The 21,637-nt window shown below is 41.4% G+C and overlaps 4 protein-coding genes across 5 annotated transcripts; 3 read left to right on the top strand and 1 right to left on the bottom strand.

Moving 5' to 3' along the window:
• Positions 1-1,194: 1,194 nt before the first annotated feature.
• Positions 1,195-2,918, bottom strand: LOC130212810 (apolipoprotein A-I-like). Of its 2 annotated transcripts, none has more exons than XM_056444026.1 (4): positions 2,862-2,918; positions 2,710-2,761; positions 2,413-2,563; positions 1,195-1,995 (listed from the first exon to the last, which is right to left on the bottom strand). In XM_056444026.1, exons 2-4 carry the CDS (start codon positions 2,747-2,749, stop codon positions 1,419-1,421), a joined length of 768 nt encoding a protein of 255 aa, XP_056300001.1. In that variant the 5' UTR covers positions 2,750-2,761; positions 2,862-2,918; the 3' UTR covers positions 1,195-1,418. The 2 variants fall into 2 exon arrangements, with proteins under 2 accessions (XP_056300001.1, XP_056300002.1); XM_056444027.1 differs by lacking the exon at positions 2,862-2,918 and adding an exon at positions 2,832-2,854.
• Positions 2,919-5,129: 2,211 nt separating this feature from the next.
• Positions 5,130-6,610, top strand: LOC130212811 (apolipoprotein A-I-like). Its single transcript, XM_056444028.1, has 4 exons — positions 5,130-5,162; positions 5,256-5,306; positions 5,559-5,709; positions 5,818-6,610. Exons 2-4 carry the CDS (start codon positions 5,267-5,269, stop codon positions 6,377-6,379), a joined length of 753 nt encoding a protein of 250 aa, XP_056300003.1. The 5' UTR covers positions 5,130-5,162; positions 5,256-5,266; the 3' UTR covers positions 6,380-6,610.
• Positions 6,611-12,159: 5,549 nt separating this feature from the next.
• On the top strand, positions 12,160-14,398 carry apoeb (apolipoprotein Eb). The gene is made up of 5 exons (XM_056444074.1): positions 12,160-12,178; positions 12,506-12,572; positions 12,665-12,818; positions 13,024-13,311; positions 13,394-14,398. Exons 2-5 carry the CDS (start codon positions 12,530-12,532, stop codon positions 13,737-13,739), a joined length of 831 nt encoding a protein of 276 aa, XP_056300049.1. The 5' UTR covers positions 12,160-12,178; positions 12,506-12,529; the 3' UTR covers positions 13,740-14,398.
• A 3,923-nt stretch (positions 14,399-18,321) lies between these two features.
• Positions 18,322-19,321, top strand: LOC130213066 (apolipoprotein C-I-like). The gene is made up of 5 exons (XM_056444478.1): positions 18,322-18,407; positions 18,713-18,780; positions 18,884-19,025; positions 19,124-19,201; positions 19,232-19,321. The coding sequence occupies exons 2-4, from the start codon at positions 18,726-18,728 to the stop codon at positions 19,176-19,178; spliced, it is 252 nt and encodes an 83-aa protein (XP_056300453.1). The 5' UTR covers positions 18,322-18,407; positions 18,713-18,725; the 3' UTR covers positions 19,179-19,201; positions 19,232-19,321.
• Positions 19,322-21,637: the final 2,316 nt, after the last annotated feature.

Raw genomic sequence — 21,637 nt, 5'->3', positions numbered from 1 at the left:
ACCTCGTGTCTACATCAAAACAACAGTCGACCTGGGTTTGTCACCACGGTGATGAAAGCAAGACGTGTCTTGTTCAAAGAAACGTGTGTACGTCACAGGACCCCTCCTTCCTCTCAGAGCTCTGAGTTGTAGTTTGAAAGGAGCAGACGTGTGTCTGAGCCTCCTGTGTTAGAAAGTAGCCGTTGGGATCCACGCCTAAATGATACCTTTTGGCTGTTTTGACTGATAATTCAGTGTGAATAGTTATTCTGAGTTGTCCACACACACGTGCTAATTCGGTGTTAAACAGGCTGTAAACGCGAGACCAGAATTGCATTTGTAAAGTCTCACAAAGCTTTGCTGTAGTTTGAATTGCAGTGTCTCACTGAGTGTAGCATGTTACATTTTGCAATTGCAATCAGGGAACATTTCATTTTAGGGCCTTGTAGGTGAGGAAAAAAAGGATCTTTGGCTTTATCTCATAAGAGCATTAACTATTACTCACTGCAGCCTAATACCAAAATATTCCCAGCCTACCCAGGAGTCAAGTTTATAATTTGTGGTATCACTTGAGATATCTAGATGTCGCAAGAATGAGCCACACATTTTCTTCAGTGCAGTGGTTTTGTCATTGGACTCTGACCCTCCACGTTGGATGCTGGCACTGTCAATAGTAAGAGGATAAGGCTGAGCGCTGTATATTTACAACAACAAGAGGTTGTGCAATTCTAGGTTTTTATGACGTAAATAACTGTAGTTTTCAATGTTCCATCAAAACGACTATGTCATTCTTTATTGAATTAAATAAGAATGCATCGGATGCTTTTCAGAGCGAAACACTTTAAGATGACATCTAATAGGATTCATAAGTGAGTTGTCTAGGCCTCTCTCGCATCGGCCACGTTTCTCACGGATATTTCTTGATTTTAGTGTTGACACTATGAAGATGCCTTTTTATGGCAAGCATTGACAAGTGGCCGATTAAGAAAAACAGTCTGCATCCGGATTAAGAAGGAAACGAAACCGACGGGAGCTAGGACGTGTTAAGACCCAGGAGAAATACTAGTCGTCTCCTTGGGAACAAAAGCTTTTTTCTTGTCCAATAATCACACCGTATCAGTGCTGTGTGCAAAAACACTGCTCGTAAACATGTGATGTCATAGGAAAACAATTCGTACATATTCCGTGAAAGACTACGAATACATATTTTCCAGATTCTTCTTTGTATGTGTTTTATGTGTGTTACAGAAATGACAAAAAAGCACATTACAGTCACCAAGTTCACAACACAATCGTATTTACATCATTGACGAGTGCAGAGGTTTGCTTTGCACCTCTATATTAGTTTAATATCGTTTATACAATTCAGACATTTCATGCTTTAAAAACCAAACAAAGCTGGCGTCTTGGTTCACGGTGGAGCAGGTGTTGAGGTTGACTTAGATTCTTTCGACAAAAGATTCATAGAGGCTCATGAGCTGGGCCTGGAGGTCATGAGCGTAGGGGTCCAGATTTTGCCTCATGTCCTCAGCATAGGGGGCTACCATCTGTTTCACCACATTAGCTCTCTGGGTCAGCTCAACCTGGACCTTCTCAGCCATGGGCGCCACACTCTCCTTGAAGTTCTGCAGGTGCTGGTCCACCTTCAACTTCAGGTCATCGGTGTAAGGCACCAGCTGAGCCTGCAGATCCTTCATACTCTGCTCCAAGTTGGTCTTCAGCTCCTCACTCTTCTGCATCAGCATGGCCCTCAGGGCCTCGGAGTCCACGGACTCGGCGTAGGGGGCCAGCTCCTGTTTCAGCTGCTCCACCCTCTGCTGGATCTGGATCTTCATCTCCTCGGTGTAGGGCTCCAGCTTTTCCCGGACGGTGCTCAGCTCCTGAGTCAGCACATTTCTCAGCTCATCGGCCTCCGCTGTGATCTTGGTCATCAGGTCCTGGGCTGCAGGGGAAAGCTGCTCCTGCAGGGTGACTGCATACTTGCTGGCTATGTCAGTGCTGTCTGCCAGGCGGAGACTAGAAGAACAGACAAAGTCATGGTGAGATCATCAGAGGTTTGTGGAAACCCACAGCGATCCTAATAACCATGTGACACAGTTCACTAACAGGCCGAGCCATCACGAGCCTTCAGCCGCTCTGCCCCTTGCCTCTGGAACTCCCTCCCCCCTGACATCAGAAACATTGACTATCATTTTATTCAAAACTCACCTCAAAACTCATCTTTTCAGGCAGGACTATGCCTGACTTGTTCCCCTCTTGGTTGCTCTGCTGCAGACTGTTCTGCTTTTTAACTGTTCTGCTTTTTAATTGTGTCCATTTTTAAATATGTTGTACGGCGACCTTGAGTGCCTTGAAAGGCGCCTTATAAAATGAATGTATTATTATTATTATTATTATTATTATTATCATGGTCCTGGGTGTCGCACAACTTACTTGATTTCCTGTCCAAACTGGGATTTCCTGATCATCTGGAGGGTGTCATCAGCTGTTTCGGTGGCCTTGGCAATGTAGTCCCAGAAAGCATCTGTTAGCACTTCCAGCTGTGGCTTGGGTGCATCGGCAATGAAGAAGTTGGCATGACAGCCTGAATGATGGACACAAACACAGCTTGAGAACCGTGCAGCAGTTCAGACATTCAGTCATGTTTGACTGCTCTTAGTTGCTAAAGTAACGCCACATTGTAGCTTTCACTATTCAGAAAAGGAAAAAAAATAAAAACGTGCAACTTACCAGACAGCACCGCAACAGCTAGTACAACAAACACCCTCATGACTGCGACGAGCTGAAAATAAACAATGATCCGGTTCACTTTTTGAGAAACATTACAAAAGTTGCAATATGTGCTCCTTAACCTTTTCTTTGGAGTGTCGTGTGATTCTCACCGGCTTTTGGCTTGTCTGTCCCTGGGAGGTAAGCAGGTGTGTGGGTGCCTCAGACTCACACTTCCATGTATATATACTGAAGCCACATGGTCATTGTCGTCAAGAGCCCAAAGTCCAGGAGTCCCTTCCATGTTGTCACGATGATTCTCTTCCCGCTTCTGGTGCTTCTCAGGGCGGCGATCACATGACTACTCGGATGCAGACACCGACACAATCTTTACAGGATAAAGCAGTAACGTGGCATTCGGTAATGTTCTAACAATGAAACCTATCTTACACCACAATAATCATTGCACTAGTTATTTTCTGACCCCTCTCTAGAAAGCATTGAGTAAATAGCAATTAACTTCCCAGGTAGTCCAGTGCAGCCTGCAGATAACTCCAGATACCCGTGGCATGCTTACACTGCTGGACTTTGTACGATGGTGAATAAGCAGCATGTATGTCAACTTACACATAATGTCAACTTTTAGTATTCAGCTAATCTAGTAGTGCAATATATTCCAGCTGACTGTGTTTCACTGACACTTTTACATTTCAGGCCGTCACTGTTGTTTTTTGTTGCTATTCTGCTGTCTTCAATGTTTTTCTTATATCTATCCTGTTATATTGTAAATTAAATGTATGTACGAGGAGAGCGTACGTGTAACCGGAGTCACATGGTCAATAAAGCTTTTTTAGATTCTGATTCTGATTGATGGCAGATGGGAAGAGTTATTTTTCGAGTACCATTTTAAGAGCATTTTAAGATGGCGTATATATAAAGAGAGAGTTACTGTCCAGAATTGTAATTATTTTCAAACTATTGAAAATAACACAAACATTTCCCTCATAAGGACATAGACTTTGTTGCTTCTCTACGAGTGGGTGCACAGCTCTTGAACGCTTCAAAGTCACTGAACACATCACACAAACATGATGTTTTTTATTTTACACGACGGCATGACACATACTGAAGTTTGTTGCAAAACCATATTGAGGCCTTGTGCTCACAACCTCTTAAATAGTATACATTAGCTACTTTTGTGGTATTTCCGTATTTGGAGCTATTCTCTACCAAGTGGTTTATGATGTCCTACTCTCAATTTGAATTTTGGATATTTTATTTATTTTCTGACGTGATTCTCAATGTAACTAAATTTGGCAAATCTCAGTGTGCAAATTCAACTTTACAACACCGTCTGTCTAACTACTGATTATGGTAACCCTGCTTTGGAGGTCGCAGTGTAGTGCGTTTAACTGTGTACCCTAAATGCACCGTGAGGGCAGAAGAGGATGCCGAATATTACAATACAAATATGTGTACATCTGGTCATGGTGCAAATGGTCCATTTTGAAAAAATGTGTTGCTTCATGCTTCAAACTATTAACCTGTATACATTATTATTTAGAAGAATAGCTTTAATAAATAGTTTGGAATACATTTAGCAAACTACAGATTCGAATATTAAAACAATATATTTGTAAAACCCAAAAAAGAAGGAGATGAATTACATATCAAACACATTTGTAAAATAGAAAGTAAAGAAAGACTCTTATGGCAAAAAGTATCAAATGTTTTGAATAAAATGCTAGTTTCAAGTCTCAGACACTATACGATCTTTTTTAAATGACAATACTATGCTGCTCTTTAAAAGTGGTTTCAGGGAGCGGGTTCATGTCTGGTGTCAATCGGACTTTGTCCTTCAGAAGCTGAAAGTGTTCGAGTCTGCAAACCTTTGGCCACATTGACAAATAGAATAGACACATACCAGAATCATCAGCCACTGTGACGTACGCTGCTACGTATCAAGCTAATAGAAACAATAACACATTCACTGTATATGTGATCAAATCTGGACATCAAAGAAATGAAGGAGATAGGAGTTGTCTTGGCAGGGAGTTATCTGTCCGCTCAGTGATTCCAGACGCGTTTATACGAACAGAGGGCAAAGTTCATCTCGGCTTAAACTTCAGGATTTTGTCAGACTCTAACACTGAATAATGAAACATTCATTGAGGTTGTCTACAAATACAAAATGAAATCAGGCAGATGGTCGTTTCTATTCATTAAGCTGTGGAAAAAATGATTGTGTCCTCCTTGTGTATGTGCATTGGTGTAACAGTCTGGGCTGGTGCATGCGTGCGGCAATAATTTATTGGAACAAAGTTTGAGTGAGCATTGCAGGGTGAGTCAAGGTGACAGCAAGACACTAAACCCTGGACTTTGGGACCAGTCTGGCTTGCTATATAAGCTGCAGACCCTCACCAGCTGAGCACAAGCACTGCAAAGTGGACTCGCAGGAACACTCGCAAAGTCAGGTAAGACGATGAAGAATTGGCTTGAAGAAGCAGCTGAGTGCTTCTTGGCGACAACCCTTTGCTAACCTTTCCATCCTCTTCATTCCTCATCAGAACGAAGAACCATGAAGGTCCTTGCTGTGCTCGTCCTCGCCGTTGTCAGTGGTGAGTGTGAGAACAAATGACCATGAAAAACAATGTGCTGGTATTCAATTCAATTCTATTCAGTTTATTTGTAAAGCCCATTTTCACAAATCAGAAATTTGTCTCAGAGTGCTTTAAAATCTGTACATATATGGTATGAACTGCATGCCTTGCTAAAGGGTACATATGAAATAGGATAAATACCCTACAATTTCGAATCAGGATGAAATATGTTGAGCTGTTCCTCACGCTGTTTGTGTGTCTGTCCAACAGCCTGCCAGGCCAACGTCTTCTATGCTGATGCACCCAAGCCACAGCTGGATGTGCTGACTGATGCCTTCTGGGACTACGTTGCCCATGCCACCAAGACAGCTGACGACACCATTGCCATGATCAGGAAGTCTCAGTTTGGACAGGATGTCAGGTATGCCGGGGCAAGGCCATTGTGACCATTGTTGACATTGGCATTTCCATCTCACAAGAGACTGAAGTAAAGGTCTAACTTCACCTCTCTGTTCCCTCTGTTGTCTAGCGCCCGTCTGACCGAGAGCACCGATGTGGTCAGCAAGTATGCAGTCACCCTCCAGGAGCAGCTCCCCCCTGCAGCCCAGGACCTGATCACCAAGGTTACCACCGAGGCCGAAGTGCTGAGAGAGCGTGTGAACCACGAGCTGAGCACCGTCCAGGAAAAGCTGGAGCCCTACACCGAGGACATGAAGATCCAGATCCAGCAGAGGGTGGAGCAGCTGAAACAGGAGCTGGCCCCCTACGCCGAGTTCGTGGACACCGAGATCCTGAGGATCATGCTGATACAGAAGAGTGAGCAGCTGAAGACCAACTTGGAGCAGATTATGAAGGATCTGCAGGCTCAGGTGGGGCCTTACACCGATGACCTGAAGTTGAAGGTGGACCAGCACCTGCAGAAATTCAAGGAGAGTGTGGTCCAGGTTGAGCTGACCCAGAGAGCCCAACAGGTGAAAGAATTGGCTGCCCCATACGTTGATGAGCTGAGGGAAAGGCTGGACCCCTATGCCCAGGACCTGAAGGCCCAGCTCACCTCCCTCTATGAGTCTTTTGTTGCCAAAGCCCTCTAAGTCAACCTCCACCTCATGTTGAACAGCAAAGAACTGCTTCTGATGAACACACATCTCAGATCCGTGTTCATGTTTTAATAACATGAAAACACTTTTGAAAGTTGAACTTGTCTTAAACTATATATATTTAAAGGTATTGAAAGCAAAGACAAGTAAGACATATGGAGTGTTGGTCTGGGACCAGACGCTGTGTTCTCTTTCTATGCTCTGAAAATAAAAGCAAAACATCAACTTGTGAGTCTGTTGGATATTTACAAAGTCATAGGGGACATTTGAAAGAGTGTTGGTCAGGTCTGAGGATGCCAAATGTTTCATATTGAATAAAATAAACAAAAGCATGTGAAACACATTGATTACAATGTGGGTAAATGGGTAAGAGACACTAGAAAAACAGTATGTCCAACGTGGTTACTCCACTTTTGGACTGTGATAAGAATGAGAGCCACCTGGTGAACATATAGAGTCCCAACACTATATATACACTACCGTTCAAAAGTTTGGGGTCATCCAGATAATTTTGTGTCTTCCATGAAAACTCACTTTTATTTATCAAATGAATTGAAAATTGAATAGAAAATATAGTCAAGACATTGACAAGGTTAGAAATAATGATTAATATTTGAAGTATTAATTTTGTTCTTCAAACTTCAAGCTCAAAGGAAGGCCAGTTGTATAGCTTATATCAGGGGTCCCCAAACCCCAGGCTGACCCCGTACCACCGCGGCTTTTGGTTGGAACAGCCGCGGAAAAAAAGTGAATAAGAAAAGACCCGTCCACCCGTGTGTACGTCTGGGCGTGTTCTGAAAGTTTAAAGTTCGGGTTTATCGGCGCAGGCGAGTCGCCGAACCCTCTGCCTCTGCTGGTTTTTGTTCCACAACACAAATCTTCACAAATTCATTTGAATCAATTCGAATTCTGTCTTTTCAAACTGTTTTCAAGTTGGTCAAGTTGGTCGCTCGCTGTGCTGCTGAGGGAACGAGGGAACAGACACACCACATGTTTTCAGACGTTGAGGAGTGGAAGAAGAGGCTTTTAAAGAACGGTAGCGGTACCACACAAAAAGACCCGACTGCAGCAAATAGACCTGCAACAACCAAAACAAACCACCCCCACCACCCCGTCCGAAAAAAAAAAAAAAAAAAAAAAAATGCTGATGCAATGGAAAGACAAGACACAGGACAAACAACGGTGTGTTCTAATGACAGCGACCAGAACAGCGGTGAGGAGAAAGAGACCAAACACACGTCTGTGTGTCGCCTGTCTTAGCGGCTCGTTGCAGGTCAAACAAGCACGGCCTCACACTAATTCGGCGTAATGATGAGTTGTAGTTTTTTTTTTTTTTTTTTATATATATAATTGTAGACGTCATGTATTACGTCATTTATATATTGCCGTCGAAAAAAATTATATTTGGACACGGAACCGGTCCGTGGCTCAAAAAAGGTTGGGGACCACTGGCTTATATCACCAGCATAACTGTTTTCAGCTGTGCTAACATAATTGCACAAGGGTTTTCTAATCAGATATTAGTCTTCTAAGGCGATTAGCAAACACAATGTACCATTAGAACACTGGAGTGATAGTTGATGGAAATGGGCCTCTATACACCTATGGAGATATTTCATTAGAAACCAGACACTTCCACCTAGAATAGTCATTTACCACATTAACAATGTATAGTGTGTATTTTTGATTAATGTTATCTTTATTGAAAAAACAGGGCTTTTCTTTGAAAAATAAAGACATTTCTAAGTGACCCCAAACTTTTGAACGGTAGTGTACCTATATATTCATGCGCAGGTAATGGCAACATAGCAGCCGGCCTTCACTCCACATACTTTACTTTTGGCGGTAGCAAGAAAGCAATAAACCCTAGCTCCACATAAAAATAATTAGGGAATAAAAAAAACTTTCTCGGATGTTCGGTACTTGCTGCAAAACATGCCCCCCGCTGCCACGCCCCCGTACGGTGACACTGTGGGTCTTGGATAGGGCTTGTTCAGGGATGCCTCTGCAGGTCTGGAAGTTCACATCAACATGTCCTGCTTCCACCTTGTTTTTCATGTTCCCCCTTGTGCCCCCATCCCTGCTGCCAGATTGCTCCCACTCGGCCTTACCCAGTGGCAAACAACATTCCTCGGCTCTGCCCCCATTTGGCGCTGACTAAGCTCAGAATTAACCCTCCGAGCACACTTGAGTTCATATTATGTTCATATTATGTTTGATCAGGTGAAGGTTTCTGTTCATATTTCCACACTACATGTTACCATTTGTCATACCTTTCCTGATTTATTAAATATTTCATGGGTTCCACTGGATTAAGGACCTCTTGCCCTTTCTTCTACTTTGTCTTCTAATCTACACTATCACAATAATTTTGACAACATATAAGTTTGCACTTTGTACCTAGAGTGTGAACATGTTTTGATGTGGGTGTTTCAAACCCAGTTAATAGGCCTACATAATAATGTAAGTAAATGAATGATTCCTTTCCGCGAAGAAATTCTGAAAAGCAACAACAAGATTTGTTTTCATTGTGTAATCAGAGAGGAGAAAATGGATGGAGAAAATGAAGTAAGACAAATCAATGTTGATCACTTATAATGACTTTCTACCACAAGACATGATTATTGTTGGTGATTAAAGCAGACTGAGTAATATAAATAGTAATAGTAAGACCCTAGGAGTGGTATTGGGCTTATTAACCAACTCTCAGCATGGAAGCAAACAAACAGATTTCCTAAAATATCAAGCTAGTCCTTTAATTAGATGTCATTTATGCTGATTTAAACTCGGTCAAATAAAAGAATTGTGGTCACTAAGATACAAGTTTCAGCTCTGCTTGAACATGAGGCTGAGGCTTGAAAAAGTAAAGAAGCGAATATATAATATTACTATATGTGGAGATACTCAGGCTTACTTTGGTTGATGGACACGCATGAGCTGCCATGCATCAAACCTCGGACCCCTTCATTACAGGCCCACGGTGCTATTAACACAGCAGCTCAGACACATCAGCTGACTGCAGGAGGATAAAAACCTCTATTCTGAACTTGAACGCCCAGTTTCACAACTTTTAATCCACAAACTTTGGAGGGATGAGATCTGAAATAAAAAACCTAATTCTGCTGACAGAAACCATCATCCAGCTGGGGTTACTCCTGTTCATTTGCTCCCGATAGACGTCACTCATTGCCTCTGTTATTGTGTAGTTTTGATGACTGCTCCAGATGAGTAGCTGTATTACCAGATGTCTTTTCTTCAATCTCTGTGTTTCACTTCCCCTCCGGTCCTCTGCCTCTTTCTCCCGAAGGGTCAGCAAAGTCAGACATGCCATTCTGAGTTTGTTCTGTCTTTCCTGTGACCTTTGTTGGTGCATGTGTGTCGTTTAGTCACTGTGGTCCAACATATCTGTTATCGCCATACTGGAAATGCATCTTTGTGTGGGCGAATGTTTCACAAGAGCTCAAAGAGGCTCTAAAAAAACAAAAAACATTGTCTTTGAGTGACAATGTTTTAGGCAGAATGGTGGGATTATATTAGTGATGTTGTTTGTGTGTTTGAACTGGATTGGACTTGTTATCTCGCTGAACATACAGTATCTTTCTCTTTGTGACACGCCTCCGGCAGTGACACACACGACAAAGTATTGTTGTGGAAAATCAAAAGTAAAAAGGTTTCTAACACAAATGTGACTAAGATCAATCTTATTGTATCTTACTTCAAATTGTATCAACCTGTTTCATATCATTGTTGATTGAGTAGCGTTTAAACAGAGAGCATTTTAATCAATTACATAACACCTGAACTATAGATGTCGTCTTCCATGCGCTAAGCCCTCAGTTGACCCCTTAGGGTTATCACACACTAATGTTATCTTGTTCTAACACTAATTATCTGACCAAGCCAACACATTCAAACTTTGTTCCCGTGTATAGTTAGTTTTCTGTAAAAGGAAATCATGTTTCGTGGACAACACAGTGCCAAGTCCTAAAGGGCAAAGGTCATGACACACAGGCAGTGATGGAAAAAACCTTTTTGTTTTTATCATGACAAATGATAAAACACACTGGTGATTCAGGACAGTTATGCCATGCCACTATACAAATATGTGCTGCTCAATAAACTGAGGTAACCACCATATTTATGTATTAAACACTTTGTTCCTCCGTGGTTACTGTATAATCTACTTATTATGTTCCTTGTCCAGTTCACATGTAACACAAATAGTTCATGTTCTCTGTGTTTTATTACCTGTAATCCTTCTTATGTAGATTGGTTTTACTGTACCTGAGTGGGATTGACTTGCAAAGATGCCATATGTTGTTGGGGGTTGTGTGACTGCAGGCGGTAGATAGTTGGGGTGTCGATGGAAGACCATTTAGATCGCAATGCAATTGTGAAAAAGCTTATTTGCATCCAGGCGCCAGGGGGATTTATCTTCCCATGAGAACAATGTTGATCAGGATCAAAGAAAAACCTTCAAAGTTGTTGTGATTTAACACAAAACCTGCAAAAGTAGCACTACCAGGCTGTAATAAAAGTAAAGGTGCATGACAATAAGGGATTTAGCAGCAAAACATGTCTAAGAATCAGAAGCACCGGTTTCACTTTTGGCACACTGATACTGTTGAGATGTCACTGAATACTGTTGCAGAATATTAAATCATGTCATCATGAATAATACTAATACTAATAAATCCTTTATTATTCCCACAGTGGGGACATTATTCTCTGCATTTAACCCATCCTTAGTAATTAAGCAGCAGTGAGCTGAAGCGCCCACAGTTCATCTTCCTAACAACATTTTCAATGGGGGAACTCAGTACATGTACTTAATCATTAAACTTAAGCACCCATTTAAGATGATTTGTAATCTATTTTGTATGCTATTTAATACTCTGATTCCACCTTTCAGATATACAGTGTTTCACAGTCCAATACATTTATTTATTGCTTTATTGGCATGACCATAGTTACTGGTTACTTTAAAGACCCATGTTTAATGATAATAACGTAAACAAAACAGTATAGAGGTGATAGTGATAGCTTCATCTCACCAGCTTTTACTTGTATTGGAGTGTACTGATTGTATATATACAGGACTGTCTCAGAAAATTAGAATATTGTGATAAAGTTCTTTATTTTCTGTAATGCAATTTAAAAAACAAAAATGTCATGCATTCTGGATTCATTACAAATCAACTGAAATATTGCAAGCCTTTTATTCTTTTAATATTTAATACTTTTTAAATTGCATTACAGAAAATAAAGAACTTTATCACAATATTCTAATTTTCTGAGACAGTCCTGTATATATATTAATATATATATTATTAATATATATATTATTAATATATATATATATATATATATATATATATATGTATATATATATATATATATATATATATATATATATATGTATATATATATATTAGTATAGTATATTATTAATATCAGCCTCTTCCAAAACACTTCAGGAAACGTGTAACGCGTTACTTTCCACCTCTGGCAGTAACACATGGGAGGTCCTGTTCACCGTGTTATTCTCAGATCGCTTAATCAAACAATACAACACCAGTGAGAACTTCGGACGCGCTGTTGGTGAACCGTTGCGTGGAGGTGAAACCGGAATCTGTGCAGACGGGATCATCATCATCACCACGTGAATGCTCGCGGGCACCCCCCCCCCTCTCCCTCCCTCCCTCCCTCCCTCCCTCGCGCAGCGGTCTCCTGCCACCGTATAAAAGCCCACAGTCACCGCGCAGGGAGCACGAAGGAAGCTCGACCTCTCAGGTGAGTGTCAGGACCGCGCGGCCTGGTGGCTTCTTCTTCTCTACTGCCAGTTTAGAGAGGAATTTATTTATGCGTGTTAGAATCGAGGTGTTTCTTCTTTCAAATCGTCATGCTGCTTAATTATGCCACATATATTTATTTAAAACGGTGACATTTTTTTCTTTAAAAAAGACACAAAACCAAATATCTTGCTTAAAATTATAGTCTTGCAAGGAGGAAGTAAAAAACAACAAAAAACAGCTGTATTACCTGTTACCTGGTGGCAGAATTTCTGCTTCATGCCTTTGCATTGCTTAACCCCTCCCCCCCTCCTTTTTTAATTCGCAGGAATAATCTGTCTATCCAACAACCATGAAGTCTGTAGCTCTGATCCTCGCCCTGGCGGTCATCGCTGGTAAGTGCACTCTCTCGGTCTCGGGTTGACGCCACTAATTCATTGGTCAGATGTGTGTATTCATCCAACTTTTCCTCTGTGCCCCATAATAGGCTGCAATGCCCGTGTTTTGCAACCGGCTGATATGCCCACAATGCAATGGGAGGAAACTGTGGATCGTTTCTGGCAGTACGTCGCTGACCTGAACAAAAAGGCTGATGGAGCCGTGCAGGACTTCAAGGACTCTCAGCTCACCAGGGAGCTCGAGTAAGTTAACGTGATCCTTCTCCTGCCATCTTGTTTTCAATAGGCAGGGACTAGATCTCCACATAGTTTCAGTGCCTCCACATCTTCCAATGTTTCCCGTCTTCTATTTTTCTCTTATTCTCGTTTCCAAAAATTCCATTTGGATAACCCCCAATCCTTGAGCTATGGTGACAATGCGTCCTCATGTCTGTCCTTCTGCTTCCAGCACTCTGATCACCGACAGCATGGCAGAGCTGACCGCATACAGAGATGACATCAACACGAAGCTGACCCCCTACACTGCGAGCGCCACTGGGCAGCTGTCTGAGGACCTGCAGCTTCTGGCCAACAGACTCCAGAAGGACATGCTGGATGCCAAGGAGCGCAGCACCGAGTATCTGGGTGAGCTCAAGACCATGATGACGCAGAACTCCGACGATGTTCGCGGCCGCATCAGCACATATTCCCGCAAGCTGAAGAAGCGCCTGAACAAGGACACTGACGAGATTCGCAAGTGAGTCAGGTTAAAGGGTTTCACACTTTATCACGCTGGTTCCCTCGAGATGAAATCTAAATGTGTCCCTCTCCCCCTCAAGCACCGTGTCCACCTACCTGGGCGAGCTCCAGTCCCGCACCTCCCACAACTTCGAAACCATGAAGGACAACGTTGAGCCCTTCGTCCAGCAGGCCAGTGACAGCGCCACCAAGAAGCTGAGCGACATCTCCACCATTCTGAAGACCCAGGCTGAAGGCTTGGGCCAGCAGCTGGAGACCCAGGCTGGAGGCATCAAGACCCAGCTGGAGTCCACCGTCCAGGACCTGCGCATCTCCCTGGAGGGCAAGATCGACGAACTGACCGACATGATCTCCCCCTATGCCGCTCACATCCGTGAGCAGGTTGAGAACCTCATGGAGAAGGTCAAGGAGACCGCCTCTAGTTAAAGAAAGACTTTCTTAATACCCTGGTAAAGAAGGGGGGGGGGGTGGGAGTTGAGAGTTGAGAGTTACTGATGATATCTTCATCCGGGTGCTCTATTGTTCAGGATAAGGGGGGGTGATGAGATGGAGGGGGGTGAGGTGGGTCTTTTACCAAACAGCCATCAGACATCTGTTTGGCTTCTTGACTGCAGTCAGCCTGTCTTCTCCTATCACCTCCCTTGATCCCTGAACACAAGCTCCCCAGTCAGTAACAGCCTCTAATACACAAACGGGAAACAATTGTTGGTAATATGCTTTGCTTTTAACGGTTTTGTATTGAGCTTCCTACATTTTGTTTGGTTGGATACATAACTGCTGATGAGACATCCTCCCTAAATGCATTAAACACAAGTGTATATCTTCTCAATAAATGCACTGAATAACAATTATGATCAAAAGACAGGAATGTGTCTGCTTGTTTTTTCTTTCGAGAGGTGAACCACTAAACTGCTCCTCTGTATTCCCTGCATTTCTTGTTGTTGTGCTTCACACAGAATGATGTCAAACTTGATGCATTTGTTGCCGATCAGTGAGTGTAATGCTACCCGTCTGACTATCGTGTCTCTTGTGTGTCATACGCCCACCATGCTGCTCACTGAGTGAATAAAGAACTTAGAAAAGATGCTCCGTGTACACTGTTTGTTTCTCTGATCAAACATGATCATACCCAAGAGTAATCTATTATTTAAGAAGAGGTTCAGTTCCATGAACAAGTGGAGCCCTAAGCTTTTCTTTTGTATATTTGGTTTCTATAGCAGCTCAACATGTCTAAAATAAAATTAACTGAGTTCCTGAAGAATGAACAATATCATCCTGAGTGACTTCTAATACACTTACATTGCTTCATCATAAACCATGACATTCATAATTGTAAGAGGCTACAGGGCTAATTATGCAACGGCATTTATCAGAAATTAGCGGCCAATTTGACCACACATGAACACAGGGTCTCATCTCTCCTTGCTGAATGGTGTCGTACCGTTCCTACAGAGGTAATTCATCTTTCTCTTTATACTCCACCCCAATTCTCTTGCTTTCTTCATTTGCCCTCCTCAGGCAGCCGACCGCCCACGACCCCTGGCCTGCAGTCCAGACTTGTAAAGATCTGTTCCCAGATTAATTTCTCTTGATCCAAGCAGAAACTTGGGAACACACCATGCCCTCAATGGGATTAGATTTATGGTGACGATATCATTTCGACCTTTATCTAGGCTCATAGCGTAATATAAGTCATGCATCAGCGCATTTGTAAAGGAATCTTTGCTCAGACATGCCAATAAGAGATATTCATATTTGTTCAGATGCTGTTTTACAGAGTGTGCCCACATGCACGCATATGTTTGCAAGCATATTGAATGTTTAAGATGCATATCATTAAACTGCTATGTTTGTTTCTCGCAGCAAATAATGTGTCACCGTCAACTATCAAAAAAAGGAAAAAATTCCCCAAAAAGATCTAAAGAAACATCTCAGTGTGGGTCTTTCTAAATTTACATTTAATTTTTCTAACTAAGAAACATAACTGCGATGCTATAGAGTTTAAAAAAAAAAGCCACATGATGAGATTTTCAGCAAGCTACATATCTGGGTCGCCTGAGGGGGAAAGATGGCGATAAATGTCCTCAACTCAGATCAGTCACTCAAATGAAAAACAAAGAAAAGACTCAGCAGGACTTTTCCTTTGAAGTGTAGAGCAGAGGCCAGTAGAGGACACCGTTTGTCCCTCGTTCCTCTCCTCTCCTCTGACCCCTCCGCTTGAATCCATGCTGCACGAGGTTGCAGCTGTGTTTTCCTTTTTGGAAGATAAAGTAAATCTAATTTGCTTCATAAAGAAACACAAACGCTGTGAGTTTCAAGAGCAAAACACACATCTTTCTGACATTCATTTTAATCAAGGACATAGCAACAGTTCAAATTGGACTGTGTGTGCCCCCCTCCCCCCTCTCTATGTCTTCACATTTCCTCTTTAACTCTTTGTACACTAACAGAAATAAAGGCAAAGGAGCAATAATCTTAAAGACGTGTTGCTTGGAATGGTATGTATACGTAGAGAAATGGAACATTCATTGATATGTCGCTGAAAGTTACATTATTTGTTCATTTAAGCTTCTTTCCTCAACAAGCAGCCTCATTCGGTTACAGGAAAACATGTTTACCCTTTTTATCCGGGTTAAAGGCCATTACATGCCAAATGAAAGAATGACTAACACTATGACGACGGGTGTTTGTCCCTCGATGCTATCACTTCTTTCAGGAACCACAGTTTATTGAGCAAATAACAGACAAGTGAAACTCCTACTTCAAACTGTCTATTGTTGCACGGATCAGTCATGGATGAAAAACCACAAGCATCCTGCGAGATCAGCACTTCTGCTCAGTCTGTTCCTATCGGATGTCTGTGCTTTGAGTACTGCCCGGCAACTTAGAACAAAAAATCACCAACTAGCAGGTGCTAGCAAGCCCATGACTGCAAGTAACCCTCCAAAAACACCCCATGCAGAGATGTCCCCTCTTATTGCGAGACCTTTATTCTCTCCATCCCCGTCAGAGCTGGCACACAACATCCATCACCCCATGAGCCCTTGGCCTGAACACAAAAACAACCTTTTTGTAAGCTTGTTATTGCCAATTGGGAGCATGGAAGACGTGCACGTTCACGCCCCACGCCTCCTACAATTATTCAAGAGGAGCTTAAATGCACGCAATCACAAGCTCATTCCTTAACCCACTGGCCACTTCATAACAAAAGAGATGGAGATTTCGTCGGTCGGATGTCGTATGTTGGTGTTAAAGCATGTGAAGGCTCATTTCACTAAATTGGCGGCTATTCGTTATGGCAATAGAACGTTATAGACCAAGTTGTTCGCAGTGAATAGGCATTTGGTCCTTTGCAGCAGACGACTCGGTGAGCAAACAGATCTCAGATCTTCAGACCAAGACTTCCTGGCTCTGACTCACCAGTTGTCATGCGGGGTTAGTGCAGTTCAACCGACTGTATTGTTTTTCTGTTCCACGCTAACTTACCAGATGGACCACATGTGGTTTTGTCTGCCTCACTTCCCTTTAAAAAAAGGGAAAGTCTGGGTAAAGAGACATCAAATGAGGTGATAGGGTACTGAGTAGAGAAGTGAATGAAACAATTCACCAAAACAAGACATCTGCTTAAAAGTGAATCTTAGGAAACTATTCAATCAGCAGAGTTGGCAAAAAGAATAAGGAATCAATACAATGAAATGTAACTAAGATTCAGATGTAAATAAAAAGTTGTACTTAGATTCAACCCCATATCACAGTTAAATATTTAACATTTACATATTTAACAATTATTTGACAGAACTTCTTTTCTCAGGAATAGTTTACAAACACAAAAGTATCATTAGTTTAAAGATGAAGAGGTTACAATATGTAACTATTAGGTATCCCCAGTTGATTAATTACAGTAAGACAAATAAGTTTGCATTACAATTATTTTCTGAAAATATATATACATTGGCTGAGATATTTTAAATATTATTGACAATACACAAATGGAACATGTTCTTGTTGAATGTCTGCCAATGTGAATACATTTCCAGAATAGCAATCTGAACATTTGATAAAGCCAGGTAAAAAAAATGTGTTGGCATTAAAATTAGACTTTTTGTAAGTCGGCTATAACCATAACATTTTATATTTTTTTGTGGTATAATTTTGTTTAAATCAGACTAGGAATGATATGTGAACAACCACTTTGTGAACTTTCTGAATATAGATAGGAATGAAACAAAATTGTTTAATGCTAATGTTAGTTAAATTGAGGAGAAATCTACATACACAAAAAAGACACTTGTTTCTGTCATGTCTTAAAGTAAAGTAAAGCGTGTGAATAAAGCCACCGCAAAGGTATGATGTGTGCAACTACACAAAACACACACAACATATCACTATTAATGGAAGGGAAAAATTATGTCATCGGAAATCTCCAAGATGTGTCTTATTCTCACAAAAAATGATTTTCATTTTGACAGTCAGGTTTATTGAGTGAAAAGCAGTCCAGTTACTTGATACCAAGAATCTCGGTTATTCATCAGCAATAACTAAGGCGGTTTGACCCAGAGAGCTCGGCTGTCACTTCAAGTCCAAAGGAGCTTCCAAATAGCGCAGCTCTATTAGTTATAGTGCTATCAGTGCTGCACTCTGCTCCTCCTGCATCACGTCTCACCTTATCTATTGACGCCATTGTTGCTGCGGGATCATTCGGACCACATCATGGTTTTATTTGACAAAAAATGTGTAACAAACACATTTCTGGGGATTTCTGATAATAAAATGGGCCATCTGACCTCTTCAGTGAGACCCTGTATGCCCATCACTGTGCTGACTTTAAATTATTCAATTACTATTGGCTCAGTGGCATCTTTATCATAATCAGTATATTTGAATGCATAATCAGTATAATTGAATGCATAATCAGTATATTGTAATGCTGGCCGAATCAAGAGGGCAGTGTTGCCTCATGGTCTCCACGTGGACATGTTGACTGAAGTCCGGTGATGTGTACGTCACTCTCCTAAAACAGAGCGGGTTTATATAGAGGAACAAACTCGGATGCTCAATCACACTCATTTCTTCCTCCTCTGAAACGGACAACAGGTATGTTTGACAAAAAGCTTTTACTTTAACCTGAGGAGAATTGTTTCTTATGGCGACACTTGCATGTCAACAATAATAAAAAGAAAAATCAACCACAAAGATTGATGGATATTGAGCTTTAAATGGTGAATTATTGCATTGTAAAGAACGGACTGGACGTAAAGGGAGCTGTCCAGTCGCTGTGGTGCTGACGCACGGAGCGCTACTTTCAGCCCTTTAAACAGCGCAATTCTCTCTCGATGCGCCATGTAAACGTGTTTATGTGCGACAGAAATAAACCGAAATCTATGTTTTTCTGTTCAAAGAGTCACCGCCAAGATGAGAGTGTACCTCGCCGTCGCCATGCTGATGCTGGCTTTTGTCGCATACACAGGTACGTCTCACGTTAATACATCAGAAACAAAGAAATCCTCGCTGCTGCTGTTTGTGTTCGTCCTCCTTCATGTCGTGTGACCGTGTCCGTGTCTCCCCGACAGAGGCTCAGGACCCGGAGCAGACCATCGAGCAGAAGTTCGCTAACTTTGGCCAGCAGATGGCTGAGGCGAGCCAGGCACTGGCGGAGAAGGCCAAGACCGCCTTAACAGAGGTCCACAACAGCAACTTCGCAACGGAGACACGGTAAACGCGCACAGGGGAAACAAGTAGGCGCACATGGTTCCACATGCACGATTTGATATCCGTGTAACACGTGGTTTGTTTTGTCTCCTCCTCCTCAGGGATTGGTTTCAGCGGCAGTATGAAACAGTGAAGGAGAAGGTGAATGGCCTGTAATCGACCCCCCCCGGCTTCAGCCAGCAGCAAAAAAATGCTATAAAGATATTAAAACAACCCGGCTCTTCAGCCCCCCCCCCTCCGGCTTCAGCCAGCAGCAAAAAAATGCTATAAAGATATTAAAACAATATTTTTGAAATATACATCCTGTGTTTGCATCATTATTTGTCAATGGAAATAAAATAATAACTTCTGAATGTTCTAAATATATTACATACATGTTAAGAGTTCTGGTGTATACACCTATGGTTCCCATACATAAATGACTGCAATTTATTAAAACACTGTGGTTAAAACACTGCAGCTGATGAACTGATATATTTATTGATAAAATATTACAGGCATAAAAATACATTTAAATGCGTAGGTTCCATTCGTTGCATTGTTTACACACAATACATTAATCGTTAACAAGATACACAACAAGCAAAACCTGATCTTATTAAGCGTCTTTGTGTATTTAGAATAGCGTTATACAAGTCTGAATTATTATTATTATTATTATTATTGTTATTATTATTATTATTGGGGAACACAATTTAGGTCAATATGAAAACTGTTGAATATTCTAAAATTAAAAAAGTTTCCAGGCTTGCAGTTAGTGATTTAAACAAGTTTAAACCACTCATGCAGAGGACAATTAGCTTTACATTAAACCGAGGTGCATCTGCTTTTCGTCATACTCAACATATTCATGATCCCCCTTTTAAGGAGATTTATTTTCTTTCTTGAGAAAAAGGAACATGAAAGCAAATCTGTAAGATGTTACGGTATTTTTGAAAAACTATTCAATGTAGTGAAGAAAGGCAAAAAAATGCTCAGCACATTTGGTCTTGGCTGGCCCAACGGTCTCTGAGAACAGTCTGGCAAAGTGTGTCTCTTTGCAGATGATGTGGTTCTGTTGGCTCCTTCAGAAGGTGACCTTCAGCATGCACAGGTTGGGACTGAGTCAGTGCCCCAAGGGAGGGAGGAGTTCAAGTATCACTAAGGATAAAACGGAGCTTGAGCTGGACAGTTGTTCCAGTGAAGTGTCAATAGAGACGGGCGATTTATTTAAATTCTTTGGCAAGAGGGAGCTGAGCTGGAAGGCAACGGTCTCAAACGCCATCAATGTTCCAACCCTCACCTAGGTCATGAGTTTGGGGTAGCGACCGAAAAAACAAGATTTAGGATACAAGCGGCCAAAATAAACTTCTTTCGTAGGATGGCTGGCTGACCCTGAGAGATAGAATGAGGAGAATAGCTGCTCCTTCATATCGCAATGGGCCAACCTGCTGCACCCACAGCCCAGCGCCAGATAAGTGGATAGTGAATGGAAGGATCGAGGGGCAAATTCAATTTTTAAAAAGATTTTAAAAAACACAATTATTCCTGAAAACATAATAAAACTAGAACGGGCACTCGGTAGAGCGCATACCTTCGCATATCACAAGATTGGGCATTGAATTATGAACATGTTGGCATTAGTTGGATACAAATTGACCGTGCTATGGTAAAAAGAAGATTTTGACCTTTTCATGACCTTGAACTTGACCTTTGACCCGATCGATCCCAAAATCTAATCAAATGGTCCCCGGATAATAACCAATCATCCCACCAAATTTCATGCGATTCGGTTTAATACTTTTTTAATTATGCGAGAAACACACATACAAATAAATAAATACACGGCGATCAAAACATAACCTTCCGCATTTTCAATGCGAAGGTAACTAAGTTCACCTTGATGAGTTCATGAAACAATCAACCGCTGACTGATCAGAATTTAATGGATTTAAAGTACTTTGACAAAATGATATCATATTAATTGGCTCTGAGGCTGATCACTTATCTGCTGGATAATAGTTGTTAACAGCTGGTACCAAAGGGCAAGTGCCAACATGGCTGCTTTTCTGGCCTTTCACAATTCCTGGGCTAAAGTCAGTGTTTATGCTGGTTAATCATCCACCAGTTGTCCCAGTTCAGTGAAATCTGTTCCTGTGAAGAGAAGATAGTGACAGAGTTCAGCATCTGTTGTGCAAAGGTCACAGATTAGGCTTGTATTGCATCAGTTGTGTGGGCTTAAATAATATTCAAATCACTTTCACTTCAACGAGTTAGTCACGACATTATGTTCAGCGTGAGACTGCATTGTACGTGTTAAAAGAACGTTGCACCTTGACTGTTAGATTTGGTTGGAAATGTTTTTCCTGATGTGACTAAACTAAAAGCAACTGGACCCTAAGATGAAATATGTTGAAACCTCCACGTTGAAAAGTTACTGCAAAGCTGTTAAATGTCAGCAAAGATATACAGTACATTCAAACATCCTTTATTATTATTATTATTATACATTAGATTTTGACACAATTGTATTTTTTGCAAAACACAATACAAATACAAAAACAATGTCTATATTTTGTATTTACATTTATAATTTGTATTTATTAAATGTACATATTTATAATAAATATAACTTT

The sequence above is a fragment of the Pseudoliparis swirei genome, chromosome 22, assembly GCF_029220125.1.
Source record: "Pseudoliparis swirei isolate HS2019 ecotype Mariana Trench chromosome 22, NWPU_hadal_v1, whole genome shotgun sequence".
Classification (NCBI taxonomy): Eukaryota; Metazoa; Chordata; class Actinopteri; order Perciformes; family Liparidae; genus Pseudoliparis; species Pseudoliparis swirei.
This window is presented reverse-complemented; position numbering and strand designations above follow the sequence as displayed.